At 42.0% G+C, this 21,622-nt stretch overlaps 1 protein-coding gene across 1 annotated transcript in view; it reads left to right on the top strand. All coding sequences in view use genetic code 11, as the record gives it.

The window, feature by feature from the left end:
* EGR_02678 (Atrial natriuretic peptide receptor) overlaps positions 1-21,622 on the top strand; it is a gene marked incomplete at both ends in the record, with an annotated part of 43,645 nt that overhangs the window by 19,421 nt on the left and 2,602 nt on the right. The window contains 15 exons of the mRNA XM_024491927.1: positions 778-913; positions 1,546-1,637; positions 1,960-2,097; positions 2,155-2,321; positions 4,663-5,533; positions 9,198-9,392; positions 10,323-10,499; positions 10,576-10,735; positions 12,170-12,327; positions 13,785-13,957; positions 15,394-15,527; positions 15,583-15,634; positions 16,370-16,519; positions 18,555-18,678; positions 20,377-20,620. Coding sequence (XP_024353742.1) covers positions 778-913; positions 1,546-1,637; positions 1,960-2,097; positions 2,155-2,321; positions 4,663-5,533; positions 9,198-9,392; positions 10,323-10,499; positions 10,576-10,735; positions 12,170-12,327; positions 13,785-13,957; positions 15,394-15,527; positions 15,583-15,634; positions 16,370-16,519; positions 18,555-18,678; positions 20,377-20,620 — 2,971 coding nt within the window. The remainder of the gene's footprint in view (positions 1-777; positions 914-1,545; positions 1,638-1,959; positions 2,098-2,154; positions 2,322-4,662; positions 5,534-9,197; positions 9,393-10,322; positions 10,500-10,575; positions 10,736-12,169; positions 12,328-13,784; positions 13,958-15,393; positions 15,528-15,582; positions 15,635-16,369; positions 16,520-18,554; positions 18,679-20,376; positions 20,621-21,622) is intronic.

The following is a 21,622-nucleotide window of genomic DNA, read 5'->3' on the forward strand; positions in this document are numbered from 1 at the left end:
AGGTGGGAAAATCGCGGAGAGCATGATGTTTATGCCGTACACGCTGTGTATGCGCGCAATCGCGTAAATTTGGCAGGTCCCCACAAGACACACCGAGCCATCGCGGAAATTTGTTTGCTCAACTGATAATCCGTATCTTCTTCAAAATTCAACACAAAATATGAGTGAAAAGAAGTGCTACAAAACTTTGTAGGATTGTTTTAAAATAGCAGTATTTTCTAAAATGGATTATGTGATTGAAAATGAAAGCATTACTGCACTTAATACTGAAGAATAAAGATTGTCATTCTGGGTAGGACACGGAAAGACGCTGAATGAATGCGACACATTGGTGGGCATTTTCAGAATGATACAGGTGGAAGGACTAAACCACAAAAGGCAGTTTAACTAGTGAGATGATAACGACTGATGAGTTCATTCAAAAGTTAGAGACGAGTATATCCTTTAAGTCAATCAAGTTATAGGGTAGACGGCTCGAAAGAATTTACTTAATGGAAGGATACGCCTAATCTTTAGGCGTTTGTGTTGGTTTTAACCTCCCAGTCTTCCATAAATAGTGCAATATGATGTTTCGTCCTCTGTTCACGACGCCAAATCCTCCATTTTTTAGGGAATAGTTGATGATGAAATGGGAATTCCTTCTGCGACAGGTGGATTAGTGTGGACCGACTAAGTAGCGGTAAATGTTTTGGAACCACCCAAACATTCCATCATCGTCCTGCGGCTCATACCTCTATCCATTTCATAAAAATAGGAACTACTACTTCTGCCTTGTAGATAAACCCCTTCATTGGAGCCTTTCACGATGCAGTTCTGCTGTACACCCTGGCTTTAAAGGACACCATGGACAGCGGAGGAAGCATCTCCAACGGCACGATGCTCACCTACTACATGCGGAATCGCACTTTTCAGGGTTAGTGCTAGAAATGTGGTTTCTCCCTGCTGTCTTTTGGGCAAATCCTCGACTGAGCTGTATTTCTCATATAGAAGAAAAAAATTACTGGTCCAGTGAACAAATAAATCTGCTCCGAATTGGAAACCCGACGTATCCCCAACCTGTTCTCACATGCAAAGGATAAAATGTTGGCGCTAGTGAATTGGATTTCTGTTGTTAAGAGTTACTTAAGTGCTCATCTCAGCGTACACTGTTTAAAGGTCTATGACCAGAGAGTGGTCTCTCAACCGCTATGGTAATGTATTTTTAACAATTTATCAAGAATCAGCATCTCCGCTTATTTTTAACCCATTTCAAAAATAAGGAGGTTTTTTCAAATCTCGTTTATATACTCTTGTGCTAATGCGGCAGATGCAAAAGCAGACAAATCCATTTCAGGTTCCAAAAACGGTGTTTTACTGAATGGGTTATCTAAAGTTGACTCCAAACATTCTTGACTAAGTGGAATTCACGCAATTTTTCGACCTGGTGGAACACTGCGGGATTTCGTGATCTGTTTAAACTGACATCCTTTCTGTTGGAGCTTTCGTCCAACTCTACCATCCCGTTGGTCAGTTTTCGATATTCATAATGCAGTTTTGCTGTTTTAGGGATTGCTGGGAACGTGAGTGTCGACATAAACGGTGACAGAAATGCCGACTATTCGCTTCTTGATATGAACCCCAAAACGGGCGTTTTTGAGGTAAGATTTAGCCCTTCCACTAGTAGCGTTCTGTGTGATTCCCGAAGGCAGGGCTTATTCGTCTGGAAGCAGGTCTATTATTAGCTTAGGGAAGAATTGGGGGCTAGTAACATTAGCTTTACTTAACCAGCATAGCAGCAGGATCTCGGGAAACTAAGAAGTTTACTTGGTCATATTTATAATTTACGAAATATCACTCTTACTACATGTTATAGGATGTAGAACAACAAATAATGGGGTAGAAACACAGGCGACTTGACACATGTAATTCGAAGCCTATGTGGAGGCCATACTATCAATGTGCCGCAATTTAACTTTCCAGGTGGTTGGAAACTACTTCGGTAACGCAAAGAAGTACGCACCCGTCCACACGAAGACTATCGATTGGGCAAACGAAGAGAACGCGCCTCCTCCTGACACTCCTCCCTGCGGGTTCGACGGAACACGCTGCAGCAATACAGTGAGTTAATTCATTCTCCCTCTTGCCGTCCATCTGCCTGTCTCTGTTTAAATACAGAATTGTCTAGTGGGCATACGGAAAGAGGCACTGAATTTTCATGCTGTGATTTCTCTTTTGTGTGTTCTTTTGGCTCCACCAGATATTCTTCGAATCAGCATCGGGGTGACCGTGACTCTCGTCATTTTCGTTCTCGGTACCATCATTGGTGGTGTTTTCATGTACAGGTGAGTCAGAGCTTACTTACAGAAATGTTGGAGAATGTCAAATATTAATAGCAGACTATAGATTTTCTGTGGGAAACAAAATCACGTTTTGAAATGTAAGCTCACCAATACTTGCTTTCATCACTTAGAGCCTTTTGAAGGTGGAAGGAATGGTTAAAAGTAACGGGGTGATAGTCTCAGAATAACTGACTAGGTAGTCACCCCATTCTGCTGTGAGATAACGCACTAAAGTATACATGAAGTGCATTACGAGATTTCAAAGGGATCTAATGATTCCTAGACAAATTTTTCCATAATACAATGAAGTTATTATCAAAAACACACTACTCCTTGGTGAATTCTAAAGCTAGCTTTTCAACTAAGTATCTTGAATGAATGTACGGTAAAGTGGTGCCATACTTGTATCTTGTGGTAGTCTTTGTCCTCTTTTAATTTTTCACGTGGAAGATTAGAACAAGGCTCTTAACGCTCTTCTGATGCATTTGGGTTTTGCTCCAGACATATCAAAACTACTGTCTGGCATTTGTAAATCACATTCAGGCGATGGGAGAATCCGTTATTGCGATCAGAGCATGAAATAGCTCATCAATTCGCAGAAATTGGAATAAGCATTAAACAACTAAGGATGCGGTTTCAAGTGTTAAATTTGCGGCGATCGCTTGCAACTTGACAAAATTCTATTCGGTCTAAGCTTAATTGATGGAATCAAAGCGGTAACAAAATAACCTAGAAGGAAAAAGCCATATTCCGATCTAAATTTTGTGCGTTACAACCTCAAAACGGAAAAGATTGCGAAAGCATCACACCTCACCCTCCTGCTTTGGGCTAACATTTCAAATCAAGGTTCGATCATGGATATCTTACGGAACACATTGGAATTTCTGCAAACCCATAGGGTTGCCGAAAACCAGAAATTTCTTTTCATGTTTTTAACGAATAGTGCAAGCTTCAAGTCGTCGGTAAATGTTAGAAGTATTTGTCAAACTGCGATCATTTCACTTTGTCTCAATAGTTCAATAGCGAGTTCGTCTCTGATTCAAATTGGAACGGGAATGAAGGAATACACTCAGCCATAGGTGCATGAGTTCTCGATTGGTATCATTTTTTTGCGTCCTTTTGAAATGTCTAATTCAAGGACTACCCAAGATAAATCTTCATCAGATTCTACAAAACACTAATCATTGACAAGAAAGCAGACAGCCTTCTTTCGGAACACGGAATTATGTCATTTGTGAAGTGCTTCTCATGATCGTAGGCATTCTTCACAAATTAGTTAACTGTTCTAGAGAAGGGCGTCTTTTGTCTACTTGATAATTCCAGTGTCGATCTATCCTTGTGGCTACAAAATTTTGCAGCTTCTGGTCAGCCTTTTCGAAATGTTTATCGAAGCGGAGCAATAAAACATCTCTAGTTAACCTGCCTCATCAGGTGGTATCCGTTTCTAGTTATGCACTGGCACATTTTTGAGGCGACAAGTGCCTTTAGGCAGAGTTTAAGGAGACGATGCTTCTATACCCGAGGCACAGATTTTGCGTTCACTACCAGTAAATAGCAATAATGATGTGTTAGCTGGTTTTTAAAAACCCAAAGCTCCGCAAATCCTCTTTTTCTGCAGAATCCCTCATTCAAAAGGGAAACGCGACTCTTATTTGGGGTTATGCTCTGTTTCTTGTTATTTAATCGGTTTGTACGCAAAATGTCTTTTTCCACTCGTAGGAGATTTGTTTAATACGAAAGTGGGTGATTCCCACAACTTTGCCTTTCCCACTTCCTTCTCAGGTACCAAACATCAATAGGTTTTGAAAGTAACAAAGCACTAAGAAATTTGGTTGTAAATTTAGGCTCTCTGGAATATTCTTTGCGTTATTGCATTGCGAAACACGTAAGACCCAGAAGCAGAACCACTTTAACACTGGGGTAATAAGGCTTCAGCGAAACCAAAACCACTGTTGAAAGTGGAACACTTTTGGGCCAGTAAGAGAACTCGACCATCGTAACAATTACCTCAGTTCCATAATTTCTAGTCAATTTAAAAATGTCTTATTTGCTGAAGGATCCATCTGATTATTTTGTCTTGTCAACTAATTTGCGCCTTTCTCAAGGCTCTGCTCAAAACCTTAATAAACCTTGCGTTAATTTGAAGAATGTCCTGTTTACTAAATGTGTGTATGGATCAGCTTCTTTCTGAAAACAAAAATAGTCCGCCTGCATTTACTTTTTTTCCTAAATAGGGCGAAGTTAGTTCTCTATCGGCACTTAATATACTAAGCTTGATCTCCTGACTTTGAGGTAAAAAGATACATTTTCTAGAACTGAATCCCTTTCTCACCTGAAACTACAGACGAGCTCGTTTCAAGGCGGAACTGCGTGCCATGAACTGGATCATTCCCTGGGAAGCTTTAGACCCTTCCAGCAACCGAACCCGTCATCATCGCCGAAACTCTATCGGCTACGTCAATCAGAAATCCGCTGCCGTTAATCGTGGCAACGCCGTCGCTGCCTCTGGTGTCACTGTAGAAACCAACGCTGCACCTGCCACCCCTAATTCTGGAGACAAGGCTGTGGTGTTCGAGGTGGACACGCCGTCAGCCACCTCGCCAGAACGACAATTTCTTCTTGCAGCGGATGAAGAAGGAGAGCTGGATCTGGACATTGAAAAGGGTCCTGTCGAGGACAACGCATCCATTGTCGCCGATGCCACCTCCCACCTTCCTCACCCACCCTCAACCCAAAGCTCCAAAGTAACTTTCGGTTCCCCCACTACGCTGCAATTGAAGCAGCAACAGCAGCAACAGAAGAAGAGATCCTCCCATAGTGGTGGAATGCGCGCCATATTCAAGGTGAGCAGCGCGGAGTCGCATTCAACACCGCCGACTCCACAAGCGATGGAGGACTCATGGGCTGGTGGCAATAGTGGTGGGGGGATGAGCAACTGGTGGCGTCGACAGCAGCGCTGGTCGAGAAAGAGCGAGGTGCTCAGTCAGGAGGACTCAAATTTGGGTGCTTCTAGCATTGGCGGCGGAGGTGTTGGGTGGATGACGTGGTTGGGCGGAAGTGGAGTAGCCACTCACAAGAAGAGTGTTCACGACTTCCCGCCGATGAGTGAGAAACGACGGCGGAAGGTTAGCTCGAAACGTGTGCCGCACTCAAAACCGAGGCGGAAGAAGTCGTCATTTGCCTGGGATGGTGGATTCATGAATAACAAGTCCACGGTAGGAGCCTGATGGCATGTCATTATCCTACTTTTATGGATCTCAAAGGCGCACACTTGATTCGATTAAAAATTCCTTTGCTTTAAAGGCGCTTTTCTAAAACTGATGCTGTAACCTTTTATGAAGCAGCGTTATTGTCTAGAGATAGCCGTAATCACTTTGGATTAGAAATATTTTCTGTTCAGTTTTATTCTATCCTTAAATGAGAAATTTTTGATCTAAACGTGGGACTTTATGGACTTAGCAGTAAGGTGTCCTTGCTTATGTAGTCTTCAGTTAGGATTACCCGCACATCTTGAGCCGAAAGAAACATTTCAGTCTCTTTTTAAAGCCAAAAACTTATTCTCGAACCCATTTCCCATGTCCATTGTGTAAAGATGGAGCTGCGTCATGGACGCCGTTCAAGTGCAAATTCGTTCAAGCTGTTTGATGCTAAAAGAAAATCAAGCTACATTTTCTTTGTATGGACTTGATTTCAAAGCGAACTCTTGAGCTCTGATTCTCTATCTTTATATCAGCAAATAAAAACATGGAAAGAAGGTATTGGAATTATGAAGCCTGGCTATAATTGGACACCTTTGCGACTCGGGAGGGAGTTAATTTGGGTTATTTTAAAAGTTACGAATTCTTGGTCCCATCTGGAACTTTATGCGCAAAATTAAAGTTGATTTACCAAATTACTCTTCCACTGCTGTTAATTTTTAAAATCTTAGATACATAGATATGGGCGAATTGGTGACACCTAAAGGTATCCTTGAAAATTGCTCCGTACAGCTTTGTTCAAACATTGTTGTCAAGTAAACAACCGAAATTGCATCATGAACCAATAGAGTGACAGAGGCTGCGTTAAGGCTTTTTCACGGTCTTATTCGTTTTAGGACTACCCCGGCGCAGACTTTGGAATTAGTGTTGTGGGAACCGTTTTTCTGGTTTTTTTATTGTAGCCCTAACCATTGACATCAAGTGAATCCATTACTTCAAAATTTCGAGGTTTGCAAGGCACTCGCAACTAAGTGCCACAGATTCTTAACACCTGTGCATTCTTCATTATTAAACTATGATGTATCAAAGTTGTTCATATCTTTATCTTTATGAATGCACAGTTCTACTTTCTCATTGCTCCTTTTGCTTGTTTTTTAATCACTTCACTTTAAAATCAACCGTCTTCGAAATTCTTCATTTTCGACTGAAAGTGGCCTTTAGACTTAAACATTATTAATGCGACTTTGGCAGTAACAACAAGAAATTGGGAAATTGTAACCAATGGATTCTTTACTGTTTTATCAACCAATCAAATGAGACCAATATCTAAAAGGGGCGAATCACGATTGAGTGGGAACAGGTAATACTTCCGGCAAAAGTGTTTCAGATTCACAAACTCTAGGAGAATTTCAATCTCTATGGGCGTAATTGACCGAGTTTTCTAAACGAAGAACGATAGTTTGAAAATGCTTAAATCCTTTTCAACTGAATGCACACCCTGTTAAAAGCTCATAAAAATGGCCCTCCGGGTTATTTTTATCAAGTTTGCTTGCCCAAATGGTCATTTAGACGGTTAATGTATAGCGCTGACGAGGGAGTTTTTTACTGAAACCTTTTTTTTCTAGCGGTGAGAGACAGATTTACCGCGAAAACATCCTTTAGTTCTCCGAACTCTGAGCTTTCGTCTGATAAGTAGGGGAAAAGTTGCATTAAGCCTCATTTCTGTACAGGAATGAGAATACACATAACGATGTAGACGTCCTGTTTTGCAGACCAGTCGCAGTAGAAACAGGCAGTGTTGCAGTGAGTACTATGTTCTTGAACGAGTTTGCTAAACATCACAACACTGCTTTGGTATACGAGGGGCTCCTTACCCCCCCTCACAAATTCACTGCGAAAGAGGTGACCTCGTTGAGCAAGGCGGCCAGGTGGATATGAGAGAATGGTCGAAACTTTTCTCAGAGGATGAAGTTTTATGGTGCTAGAAAGATGTTGGGTCTCCTAGACGTCTAGCTGTCCTGGGCTCGTTGGTGCAAACAGTTCTCAAAGAATTACACGAGCAACTAATTTATGTGGGGGTAAAGAAGGTGCTGGCCTCCTTGAGCAAAAGGTACTGGTGGTCTACGATCACTACAGAAGTATTTGACGTCTGTCGAACTGCGTCACTTACAGTAGCTTTAAAAGGCCACGCCTCACAGCGATTGCACCACTCCATCCTATGCCCACAGGGTTTCTAGGAGGCGTAGGTACTTACATCATAGGTCCTATATCAACCATCAAAATAGGCAACCGGTATCGTTTTATTATGACAGACCACTTTAAAAAAGCGGCTGAGGCAGAACCCCTGTAGACATAAGACGATGAAACGATTGATTCAGTCCTCTTTATTTGCTGAATTTGTCAACAGAAAGTCCTGGAAACAGTGTACAGCGATCACGGTGCTACTTTCGAAAGTTGACTCCTTACTACACTATTTAAGACCTTTAGGATTTCCAAGACACACATGGCACCTGAACATTCGCAAGCTAATGGGTAGGTGAAGATAACGAATTGCGCTCTGACTGGGCTACTGGGGACTTTCACTGGGGACGCACAACTGGAAGACTGAGATTTAAGCCTAGGGTGAAGTCTCCTTGTGTACAGATTCACAGCCCATACATTAATCTACGTTTCACCGTTCAAGCTACCCAAAGATCTTGAAATGTGAGTACCAAGCAATATTTTTTTTCTAATCACGATTGTGCAGGGCTGTCTGTACATAAACGTAGTTTTTGTAGAGCCTTAAAACGCATGAAAAAAACGTCTGATGAATCCTTCGTTTCATCATTACAGGAGAGTATATTGCCAGCAAACATGAGCATTTTATAAATAGTATAGTCTGGACGTTACTACTTGCTATCAGGTCAGGAGTACTTGTGAAAACTGCATTTCCACTTCATTCCACGGCTGCATGCTATCCCGAGACACATTTGCTGGTTCATCGTGTGCACATACTACTTACCCTCCTTGAAAAAGTAACCTCGCCGTAAATACACTTCACCATTGGCGTGTTTTTTTGAATTGTTGTCTCCGGAAAACCTAGACGTGGCTTTTTTTGATTGCACGTGATCATCACTTAACAGCATATTCAGAGTGGAAGCGACATTATATTTCTGAGAATGACTTGGGAACAATTTCACTGATAGCTTCCCTAAAATTTACTTATTTTGCAGCAATAAAATTTATTAAAACCAAGGAATAGACATGTAGAAGGTATATCATGAGTTCAAAGTTCAAATCTCGGCTTCCGGTAGAATTACTTGCTTCGCGTTCGGAAGTATCCCTCGAAATTCCATCTTCGGTAAGCGTAACTCAATGACCGAGTAAATAAGCCTCAAAGACAATGATCACGAGTCTATTTTGATTTCTTAATGCACAGAAATAGAATTGGTGTTAAAAAACGTATAAACAGCAATAAGGAAGAAGTGAGGAAGGTTGGATCTTTGGATCAAGAAAGAATAGTTAATGAATGAGATATTACTATGTCGATTGTGCCTCTTAGATATTCTACTGATAAAAGAAGCTTCAATTCCCAACAGAAAAGTCCAATTGAAAAATTTAATATATGTATAAGTGATTCGTTAGTCAATAGATTGACCAAATTAAGCCACCCTCAACATTGCTTATCTCTTCCTTTTTTCAGCGTCGAAGTGAATCGATGGGCTCTCGCGACAGTCTTTCCTCAGTCGATACCATCTCGGAGTCGCAATTCGACCTCAACCAGAATAAGCAGGTGTTCAGCTCTACTACCGTCTACAAGGGCAACGTGGTTGCGCTTAAGAACCTTCCCTACCACCGGGTCGACCTCACTAACGAACTCCTAGCTGAAGTCAACCGTGTAAGGCACTTCCCCTCTCCTCTTTCCCCATTTACATCCACCTTTTTCCACTTTGAAGACAGGTGAAGAATCTCGCTCACCACTAGACGACAGCATTTTGATCGCTTTTAGAAGTATATGCCATCTTGATGAGTCTGAGCTTGGAATTTGCTTTCCTACTAGCTCTTCTGCCGGGAGAGTAAGTGGGAAAAATCTACTCGGTGACGTTTAGATCCGCTAGAAGCTTTACATGGGGAGCAGTTGAAGTTGAAGTTGACCCGTCTTAAAAGGAACCTACAGTAATTAAGTTTTTAATTTTTTTTTATTTTAAAGCGCTATGAACGTAGTGCCAGATCACTAAGGCAGACAGAGAGCCTTCATGATATTTGATTTCCAGTACTTTTTCTTGATATTTATGAACTTGCACAGTTTTTTAGGAGATCTGATTTTAGCACAAATTCTGCTTAAAATACTGCGTTACATCGATGCGGTCATAAGATTAAGTAAAAATCAGTAGAATCCGTACATGAAGTGTTGTGAAATGGCAAACTATGAACGTGAGTAAGTGTATTCCATTCAAATCCAATTTAACCAATGGAAAAGTTCCACGTAGCTATTTAAGCACGTTAGAAGTCTTGTAAAACGATGGAAACTAACAGACGCGACCAAAACAATGCAGTAAAAACCACTTTTTTAGATATTCCATACCGAGGTCTTGGATGTAAATCCACCACAACTCAAACACTTTATTGCTCTAAAGGAATAATAAATTTCATTCTTTTTCATTTCTATTTTATTTCATTTCCTTTTGATTAAATGCCCCAAGTTAGTGTATTTTCTGAGCTCAGGTAAGAAAATTTGGGTGTCACATATGTGCGACGCTGGTGTAGGCATGGTCGGTGTAAGCGATAATTTAAGCTTCACTTGGCAATATTTTGGTGGAAATTGCAGGTGAAGGACCTGAACTACGACCATATCTGTCACTTCGTAGGTGCGTGCATCGAACCGCAGCACCTCTGCCTTGTCTATGAGTACTGTCCCAAAGGCAGTCTCAAGGACGTCCTAGAGGATGAACAGATCAAGCTGGACTGGATGTTCAAGTTCTCCCTCATGCAGGATATCTGTCGGGTAGGTGTCAATTCAACAAGTGGTTACATTACTATCGCCCTCTTCATTAATTCATGCCATCCTCTCTCCTCCATAGGGTATGATCTACCTCCACCACAACCTGGGTCCGCACGGTAAACTGAAGAGTTCCAACTGCATGGTGGACTCCCGCTTCTCCCTCAAGATCACCGATTTCGATTTGCACCTTCTACGAGGACCACCTCCTCCACCTGATTACTCGCCCACCTACTACCGAAGTGCGTCAGTCTTCAAACCCCAGTGGATCCCTTCTTTGCTCGCTGAAATCAGGATTCTAGGCTTTTTCTCTTTCACGGCTTACTGAATTACAGGCATCACCAACGCTAGAAGCATTGTCACAAATCGTTTTTTTAAAGCCTTAGGTTTATTGCCTAGAGTATTTTTCACCAAGTCATATCCTTTCTTGATCCTTGGGCATTATTAAAATCACACCTTAACACAATCCATTTTCAACAAGATCAATTTTAAGAAGGATCAGTGTCATCAAAGCCGCGGTTTATGACGTCGAACCTAAAATGTGGACGTCTGTTCGCTGTCTACGATGCGTATTCTATTGACACACTGGTATCCTGAAAATCCTGTCACCTGAACAGCTAATCCACACTGACAGTGCAACCAAGGCTAAGGCTAAAATCTTCAAAAATTCCTCTAAACTGGTAAGCCTTCATTGTAGTTTGCTATCAATCATTGCTAGTGATTGGCGCCTTACCGAAGGGCAGTTAACTTGTCCCTTGGGATTGACATGCTAAGCGAAACCGCCTTGGGTAGTAATTTGCAACTTTGCCTCTGCCCTTTTTCATGGTCATGGAAATCCTGAAGGGAATTTTCGCGATTGTTTTTTCGGAATTCGCAGAGTACTTATGCATAAAAGAATGCCATTCCGCCTCGAAGCCACTCTCTGCTGCCGTCTTGGATTTTTGCTCACCGGAGTGATTGATCCACTTAGTTGCTCAATGAACGAGATCAAGATAATTTTTTCCGTATGAAAACTGAAAAGCCAATCAAATCCAATCTTTGGACCTAGACTTTCTCTATCCGGGACAGATTGGTCCTTGTGTTTTCCCCTGTCTTGTACACACCACTACAAGTGTCTACTTACATAGCGATCTCACTAAAACTTCTCACCGATTCCTGTCTTGTCGCTTCCCCATTTGGTTCGTGCGACGGAACACTATTTTTCCAGTTCCTATGTCTCATACTTTTTTTGGGAATACTAGGGGAATTGACCTCAAATTAATGACGCTCAGAGACATGGTTTTCATACTCCAAGGCAACTTTTTTGTACTTCTCTGTGGCTTTCTTAAAACGCAACTATTTGGAGAATCGTGAATGGTAGAGACTACTATAAATTAAGGAAACGGGATATTTTGTGATTTTTCAAGTGCTGCAGGAGGAGGGGGACCTCTCCTCTACCTTTTGAATTGACTTTGAAAGCACAATTCATTTTGGTAACTAATTTTAGGCTCTGGTTTTTCCTCAGATGGAACTTACGCTTATACGTCCTTATTTCCACAAAAACGTTACAAATTTAAAGGCGGTCGCCAATTCAAGCATGGTTTTGTAGTGACGATGATGTGCCTTTGGATAGCTGGAAGAAGCAATGAACCATAAAATAGTGACGCCTAAAGAGGTCCTGTTCTTTACTGTCACAGGTCAACTGTGGACGGCACCGGAGTTGCTACGAGCATACCCCAACCACGGTGAGTTTCGAGGCACCTGCAAAGGCGACGTCTACAGCTTCGCCATCGTTTGCCAGGAGATTATTTATCGCAAGGGTGTCTTCTACCGGCCCGATATCTCCGAACCCAAGGTCGTGCCCTACTTTTCCCTACGCGTTTCTTTCTCACTTGGTGCACTTGTGACTGAAGGAGTCATAAAAAGAGGATGTCAAGTCATCAAATTCGAATTGGTCGATTTCCTTAACTAATTATAGGTTAGAAATGGGATGCTCACTTAATATCAAGACATCTATGGGCAATTTAATACATTTTATCTAGCATCCCCCTTTCTTTCAACTTCTACGGGATATTGTCATTGATTGCAAATTTTACAATTTTTTGTGGAGTAAATACTCCTCTAAAAACCGGTCTTTCTATGTACGAGTTCAGTGATATGTTTATTAAGGCATTAACGAAATCGGATCATTGATACTAAAGCGTGCTTTTAGTTCCATAATCGCGCAGGAGAATTTTTTTGTAGGATTGTGGAAAAGCCGAGAATGACAGAGATTACTTTTGGAATTTCCTCAAAGTTTTGGGGTATTTGCGTTTTCTACGTAGTTCAGTTACTCAACGTCGTGAAGAAATGTTGGGCTTTTGAGCTAACCTCTCCTGTAGGCGGTCGGGAAACGGGGAAATTCGAGTGACCAAGAGTAAAATGTCCGATTTCTTTAAGTAGTCAAGCTTAAGGGCATGTCTATCCAACACCGATCACGCCTCATTAATGCGTGTTATCAAGTGACTGACTGTTGCTGCTATTACATTTTAAAGAGTAACGTTAGGTTATTTTGTAAATGGCGCGTATGAGGTGTCACCTGGAAATTTTTTGCACCTTATCCATTTCCTGCTTTTCTCGCATTATCTTGATGTTGTTATTGAATAGATCACCAATCGCAAGATAATTCACCGACGATGGTGATTTTGCCTGCCGATGTCCATACAAATCCAACAATTCATTCAATCCTTTTTCTTATGACCAGTAGAATACTGTTAAAATCCGTGAATTTGTGGTTCTAAATAATTGGGTCTTAAATGACTGATCTCCTCAGAAGATATTAGTTCTGACATTGGCCATTTTTCGCACAAACCCCTTACTATTTACATGGTGTCGGGAAAGTAGTGAATAGATCCAAAGTTACTACCTAGGGCAAGTATGGTTCCTTTATTAGTCGTTCCCCGATTTCTGTCATTTGGGGTCGGTTTCTGTGAAATCACTTATGTGATTTCTGAATTCGCCAATAGAAGATAGCAGCTCTAAAACAGCTTCACTTCTGGGAATTTGGGCACGTATTGCTTGCTTCACTCTAGATCGAGAGGAGAATTCCAATTCTTGAAAATCAGTAATGTGTAGCTTTCAGTCGGTGTAGGGATATCTTTCCAGCCTCAGGGTGCCCACGTGCAAATTTAAGGCTTTCATTCACTCCCATTCTTTGCGGTTGGTAAGGTCATCACTAGGAGACTGTGGAATTTCCTTTTAATTATATTGTTACAAGGCTTTGATAGCCTGGACGGTATTCATTCTCCTTTCCCTCTACCCTCATCATTGTAGGCTATCGTAGAGCTGGTGAAGTTGAGTCCGCCGTTTCGACCACTGCTGGAGGTGTCGCAGGAGGATGGGTGCACGGCGGACCTCGTGGGCCTGATCCGGAGCGCCTGGACCGAGGAACCCTCGTTTCGACCCGACTTTACCGCCATCAAGTTGTCCATGCGCAAATTCAACGAGTCAGTCACACTCCTTGCTCTATCCTCTCCTCGCCTTTACTTCCTCATAGCGTTGAATAATTTAGAAATTGGCCGATTGCACCAAAGATATTCTTTTGGATAGTTGTTTTCTAGGCTCCGTTTCGCAAAATCGTCCACTTCTCCTCTTTCACCTCGATTTGCAGGACATTTGTGAAGTCATGAATGAGTGACCTTATTTTACCAAATGCAAATTAGTCTATTTTCAGAAGTACAGTAACCTCTTGATTGCCCGTGCTGAAAGAGGTATGGAAAAACACGGACAACCAAAAAAATTGATATTCCGCTGCCGGTTTAATAAGCTTTGGGGGCTACGCGGTCAAGATAAAGTATCATGGCGACAAAGTGCCCTAATCACGACGGCAAATGAATACTTCAAAGGCTATAAGGCCAAATTCAGTGGTAAGATAATTAAAATCGTCAGTATTACCAAGGTGTTTTCTTCTCTTGCTGAGGTGAACGTCACTGGGTGCTAAGATTACGCTGTTGCACAGATGATCGCTAAAAAGTAAGGAAGTCAACGGAATACTTTAGATGTAATCACACGTAGGAGAATGTAAAAAGCAAGTAAAGGAATTGTCAAAGATTTCTTGTTGAATGTCCGCCCTCCAAGTTGACATGGTACAAGTGACTAGTGGAAACATTTTTTTGGTATTTGCGGGGTTTTTAACCCAAAGTGGAGGAAATTAAGTGTCATTTATGAATCTAATAACCTACTTTTTAATAATAGCACTAACCATAGCTGTTATAGGTGTATTTCATTGGAATACTCATAAAGGCAGTTTCTTCACCAAGGTTTGGACATCTCCGCGAACTGGAAGGTAACAGGAAGTTGTTGAGTAATACAGGGAGGAATGGAAATGACTTGCAACTCCGATGACAGGGAGCCTGACTCTTGAGAGTTTACTCTATCACCAGACAAGAAAGCGGGTGCATCCGATACCAAGCTATCCACTCTTCGTATTCACTAATTTAGTCGTTAATCCTTCTTCCCCACAATTCTCAGAGGACTAGTGAGGTCACACGTGATAGATATTGAGTCGTCCAGTCTTTGAGAGGGACATTTCTCTACCACCAACTCTTCCATGCACAAATTTGATAAATCGGTCTCTCCCTATTCTGAACTATCCTTGGAGCACTTTAGAGGTAGCAGGAAATCCCCCCCCCCCTACTGTTCTCATGGTACCTGAAGTTATAAATAGGCAATATTATTGCATTTTCCTAGTTAACAAAAAAGCTCGCAATGGAATTCCTCTCTAAAAGTAACCATTGTGTTCACAAATTCAGCTGTTTATCTACTTTTTTCCTCCCATCCGTTATTCTTTGAGTGGTGGAGAAATTGTGAATTGGGAGAATTGAGCTTTCAGTGATAAACTTTGCCAACGGTTATGCGTCGTCCTTGTTTGTTTACCGTAAAGTACAACCCAAAGGTGTGCAAGAATAACTTGCTCGGAGCTAGTCAGTGGGTCGGAAGAACGTCCTGTTCGTGCTCCCAGAGAACACACAAGGTCCCATATGTCAGACTACGAAAATTATGAGAAGGCTTTAGGATGTGATGGGGAGGAGGAAGTATCATCTCATCCACATATTTTTTTTCTGAATTCTAGGGGCAAAACGTCTTACAAAGATGGAATTCTCAAGTTATAGTCTCTTTGGGAGGTAATCGAAGACTGTGTTAGTTTTTCTTTTCAAGGGACTGACCATTTCAAGAAGCCTTTTGCGACTATTTAGTTTTGATTATGAAACAAACTCAATAGCCTATTTGGATACCTTAGGTGTCTTCTTCTTCTCCCTAGATTTGCCCATCATTTTCGGTGCACCAACTTTTGACTTGCGTATGATAACATCCTCAAGAAAATACCAAGTTTATGCTACTAGGATCCTTCCAAGTACACGATTCCCAGAGGAGAATGTTGATGGACTTTAAGTCGAGCATTCAAAGAATCACTTAGTGAGGACGATCATGTGCCAAAACAGTTTTTTCCCTTCTCTAGGTTTTGGCAATGGACACTCGCCAATGGGAGATTATTTGATTTTTTTGTTTTAGCCGCCTTATCCCTGGCGTACATTGTTGTAGCAATTTTGGAGTTGTCACTATGCTATTTATCAGTTGGTAGAGTCAATGAACAGGTTATGAATCCATTTAGAATAATTAGAGTTATGTATGACCTCCATAATTTTGAAGAGAAGCTACTATATTGTGCTCGCTGCACCTCTAAGTCAAAGAGGTAAGGGGAAGCTAGAAAGGCGCCAAATTTCCCTATTGATTGAATGAACCGGTGTTTTGAATCTTCTTGAGTATTTATCCACTTTGCAAAGTTTTTAACTCAACATCATAGTGTGAGAAATGTCGAGCATCTTTTTTACTGCTGTTACTCTGGCTCCCTCAACTAGGGGTGGAGATACGGACAATTTGTTGGATAATCTGCTCTCGCGTATGGAGCAGTACGCCAACAACTTGGAGGACCTCGTGGCTGAACGCACTGATCAATATCTCGTTGAGAAGAAGAAGGTGGAGGAACTCCTCTACTCCATTCTGCCAAAGTAAGTTTGTGCACGCAAATTTTAGTGTTGGCTATCAACCATGAGTACTTTTTAGCCACCACCAATCAAAGTTTTATTTCCAGCAGTTCATTATCAGTCGAATATGGTGACTAGCTTTAAATTGTTTTAGAATTTTAAAGTAGTGATATGACATTAAACATTATCACCTTAGTATCTGCTGCTAGTCGTGTGCATTTGGATGTCAATGTAACTTGAGCTGCTCTAGGCGTTGAATAAACTCTAAATTTGAGGCCAAAAATGGACTTTTGGCCAAACGTTCGATCCAGTGCTTAACCTTTTCCATATTTTTGAAAGTCGTCTAGGATTCCCATGAAATACCCCCCTATCTCGGTCGGTTTGAAGAAGTGCGTCTTCACAAAACTGTTTGATCAACTGAAGAGCAAAATAGGTATTACTGACGGACAGAAGGGCTGGGGGTTACTAGCATGGCCCTGAGGCCGTTCTGCCCAGCGAAAATGCCAAGGCGAAGCCTTTAGTTCCTGCGAAATTAAAACGAAGAGTTAAAATAATAATCCAAGTAATACATAGCCCCCTCTCCTTTTGAACTCCTCATAGTTAGCCGCCCGCGTCGACCATCCCAACACAATCGCGCCAGTCATCGAATTCGCATGCAACTGAGATGATATGTGACCGCAACATCATTGATGCTGCTTCTTGCCAACTTCACTGAATCTGAAGTTTGATCCTATTTGGGAACTGTGTTGAAGGGAAAAGAAATGTGCTGAATATCTCGCATGTTCACCGTTAGTCGTGGGGATACTGGACCAAAGGAAGAGTCATTTAATGGTTTTGTGGGGATAAGGTTTTGCATCTATTCCCCTTTGTCACTTTGTTTTCACTTCAGTGCTGCCCAGCCATACCTATCTGGGTTTCATCCAGCTAGTGGGGCGATGGAGGGGGCACCTCCACCTCCACGCAGGTACCGTAGACAGTTTCTTCACATATTCCTCCAGGTGGTTCAAGGCCAGTGTGACCTCATTTGTTTATAGTATTCCTGCAGAGCACGGGACTGGGGTAGTTGCTGAAGGTAGACGTCATTTACAACTCTCCTGTTTGGGCTCTTTACAGACCCTCCTATGCGCAGTACATAACCTTCTTCCGTCATGTTAAGATTTGGCATTGAGGGACGGAAACCAGAATAGTTGTTCTTTAGGATCGGATTTGCTTTCTACTGCACCAATATGACACCCTGAGGCATTCCTGAAGACAAAAGAATTCATAGTGCTAAGGAAGAGTGTGTATTACCTGCGTACAGGAGGACTGGTGTGGGGGCTACTGGCGTGGCCCATAGGCTATGCAGCTCAGCGGAAGTTCTATCCCACAGCCTTTATTTTTCAAGGAATTACACAAATCATCTAAGGTATTACACAATGGCTGCTCAATACATGAACTAATTATGCCTCAACCAATCTCCATGTAGTTATGTTGTATTATTTGTAGCCGTTTTAAGCGCGACATACCCTTGAATGTCAACGGCCAGAAGTTAAACAGGATTAACAATTCCAGGAGAGTTGTGAATTCGGTGTTTGGAAAAAGGATTTGTCCGAAGGAATTAACCAATCTTAAGTGGACTTGCTGGGATGATATCTTTGCTGTCCCAGATTTTGCGCTTATTTCGATTATCGCCAAAGGGGTTACTTTCACATAATTTTCAACCAATCATTCCTCAAAGTTCTGCCATAATATGGGGTCTTTTCGTATAGTTGCTTCAGACACGAACTAAATGACATAGATACAGCAATTAATAAGTACGCCGCACTAGCTTTTTGAGCGCCGGACATCGTTACTTTTCACTGATGACTCTGATTTATTCATGTCTGTAAGCAATGATGCATTAGCACTATTTTTCCTTGGTAGTAACGTGTTTATAGGGGATAGCTTTTAGTATTTGGATGAATTATGATTTCTCCAGATAAAGGACACCATTGCCCGACACGGTTTTCTTAAAGCTTACTGCCATTGTCGCTGAATTGGAAGTGAGGCGGTCTGATCGTTTTGCTATTTTCCTCTACAGATCAGTGGCCAGCCAGCTGATTCGAAAGCAACCAGTTGAAGCGGAGAGCTTTGAATCCGTCACCATATACTTCAGCGATATTGTCGAATTCACCTCTCTCTCGGCGGATTCAACTGCCATCCAGGTTTGTTCATGATTCCTTCTTTAATAATCTAGCCACATCACACAACATGATTTATCAGTGCATTTTCGGGCACTGTTCAGTTTTGAATTGAGTTTTTACCTTCTCTCAAGCTTTGCCTTCATCAACCCAGTTATTTTTATTTGACATTTCTGTGCACCGGATATCGAGAGATGATTTTAAAATATGCCACAGGTATATACGTCTGTCGGCTCCTCAAAACTTGCTTGCCCCAAAGGAGCTCATGCTCATTTCAACTTGAAAGTGTGACCCCACTGTGGAAAAGCATCGGGAATGTTTCAGGGCGCTATTGAGGTTATCAAGACTTCAGTGAGCATCGAAACCGTTTTTTTGAAGCCCCTTTGTGGTTACAATATCAGTAGGCTCATTTTGAGACTAAAAAGGGAAAACATTTAGAGCCACTTGATATAACGTCATGCTCGAAGACATTCAAATCCTGTGACTCCTCTTTGCCTCCCAGAAGACGTCATCCTACCTAGCTAATGGTTCCTTTTATTACTTACGTACATTAGATTGTTGCGCATGAAAGATAGCCTAGTAGGCCTATTGACTGTTACGAGGCTTCAAGTTGGCGTATTTTACAACCTTTATTCATTATTTTGACTCATAAAACATGGTTCTTTAAATCACCGCAAGAAACGACATCTAAAATTCGTTTTTGTGAAGTCTCTTCATAACTCGCTACTAACTTGATGACAGCAAACTCAAACGCAGTAACTGCAGTGGGATTTGGAGCCGAAGAAAAGGTTAAGGCAGGTTTATAATTTTGGCTAAGATAATATATTCATGGTGTCGCGAAATGGCCATGGGAAAGGTCCGACTTCTCTTTGATCCTTTCCACACCTGCATGAATTATCAGTACAGAGATCTTCAGCCCACCACCACAGTCCACCAATTATTACACAAATCCATGTAGTGGTGATTTTAGTTGAATATGTACTAGACATTATTATCATTGAGTGGCGTCGATTTGTACGTGAAATGCTTATGGAGCTTAGAGGTTAGTTGTCAGCTGCCTAGTGGCTGCCTCCAACCATCGGCCCCGCTTATTGTGTGTTCATCGGCCAATCACCGTTCGTTGATGTTTTGACTTGGTATCCTCAATAGTCAAAGGTGGTGCAAAACATCGTCCCAACTGCGTGCGTTCATCAACAACCAGGGTAATTACTCAACCATCGTTTTGCTTATTGAAGGAACAGTAGTATGCTTACCATTTCGTGGCATAGAAAATTTACAGTGGATGGTATCAGCTTTCTTCCACTTCCATAGTTTCACGTACAATTAAGAAATGAGGCACTCACGCTTGACAGTGCGGTATTGGTTCTTAGACTTGATGTCCAAAGAACTCAGACGTCCCACCTAACAACCAAATCGCTATAGGTTCGTCTTAGCATTTTATCAAGACGGCGTTTCCACTAGCGGTGTTCATTCACAACAACCAAAAATCATGACTCAAGAGTGGTGTATCCTCATTTGTAGAATATTTAGGTTGTACAACCAAGTGGTTATGTTTGAAAAATAAGGTACCAATTTCCTAATTTGGTGTTACTAACCTGACCACGGTATGACATAAGTGAAATACGACTTGGCTCTACCTCGTGAATCAACAGTTTGGTATCACTTGTTTTCAAAAATAAGATTGCAGCCGTTCATTTCCCTTCTCTCTGTGTGTGTGTGCAGGTGGTAGAGCTGTTGAATCAGTTGTACACTCTCTTCGACTCCATCATCGTGCGTTTCGACGTGTATAAGGTGGAGACGATTGGGGACGCCTATATGGTTGCCTCAGGCCTGCCTCAACGCAACGGCAACCAGCACGCCAAGGAGGTGGCCCGCATGGCTATCGAGTTCCTCAAGTCTATGTCCACCTTTATCATTCCTCATCGGCCCGACAGGGAGCTCAAGCTTCGCATTGGCATCCACTCCGGTATGTATGCTCCACCCAACACCCATTTCTCACTTTATGGAGCACCTATTTTAAGCCCAATGAAACTCCAGATTTGAGCGTACTCGGGAAATCGCTCCTTCCATCCTTTCACATTCTCTTTGATATCTCCATTACCGGGATTCATTTGTAAGACCCGGCGTAAGGCAAGACTATGTTCTACCCCAAACGGGTTTTTGCATGGGCACTTTTCCATTAGTTCTCCCAATCGACAACGCGAAGTAACACCTTGAGACTACTTTCTGCTTTATTACCAACTGTCTGTTTTCCAGCTCCACATCTGGGTTATTCTCAGGCCTACAATATGACGGTGTTTTCAGTTTATTACCCATTAGTTCAGTGTTTTCAAGTCGAGTTTGTTTGTAGGCGGTCTCTGCTTGTTTAGCACAGGATGCGCTCTTATGTCCACTCTGAGAAAATTAAGATCGGGCTATTTCTTAAAAGCCAGTCGATGGGGTTCCAGTGGCCATCTCCACAGATTCATGCAGAGTTGATACTCCCTTTCTATAATGATTTTGTATAGTTCTAGGTCAGTAAAATCGGGATTCTTGTACCTCTTAAAATAACGTTCTTGTGACTTTGAACATGCCTTAGCTTTTACGTGTGCGACCATTTGGTTCCTTAGCACCAACTTGGTCTCACCAACTTAAACGGAGCTACACATACGATTATTTGTGTGGTTAGCCAGATGAACGAACAGTACTGGAGGAAAGCAACGTTAACAGCAAGGTTGGCGAAGTAAACACCGGTCAGATCGGCCGATAAACAACTTGTTAGGAAGCGGATTGCCCAAAGCGTTCGCGTCTTATACGCCGTGTGTAAATGGCAATGCAAGAGGAGGCGTTCGTACGTGCGGATGGCTTGTGTTTGCACTTTATCCATCTAGCCATGCTAGAGCCATCCATAACGTGGGACGTCTCGACCGGCTGTTAGGAGTGAAAATACAACCAACCCCATGTATGGCGGTATTGTTCACGTCTGACC

The sequence above is a fragment of the Echinococcus granulosus genome (genome assembly GCF_000524195.1).
Source record: "Echinococcus granulosus chromosome Unknown EG_S00012, whole genome shotgun sequence".
NCBI classification, from domain to species: domain Eukaryota; kingdom Metazoa; phylum Platyhelminthes; class Cestoda; order Cyclophyllidea; family Taeniidae; genus Echinococcus; species Echinococcus granulosus.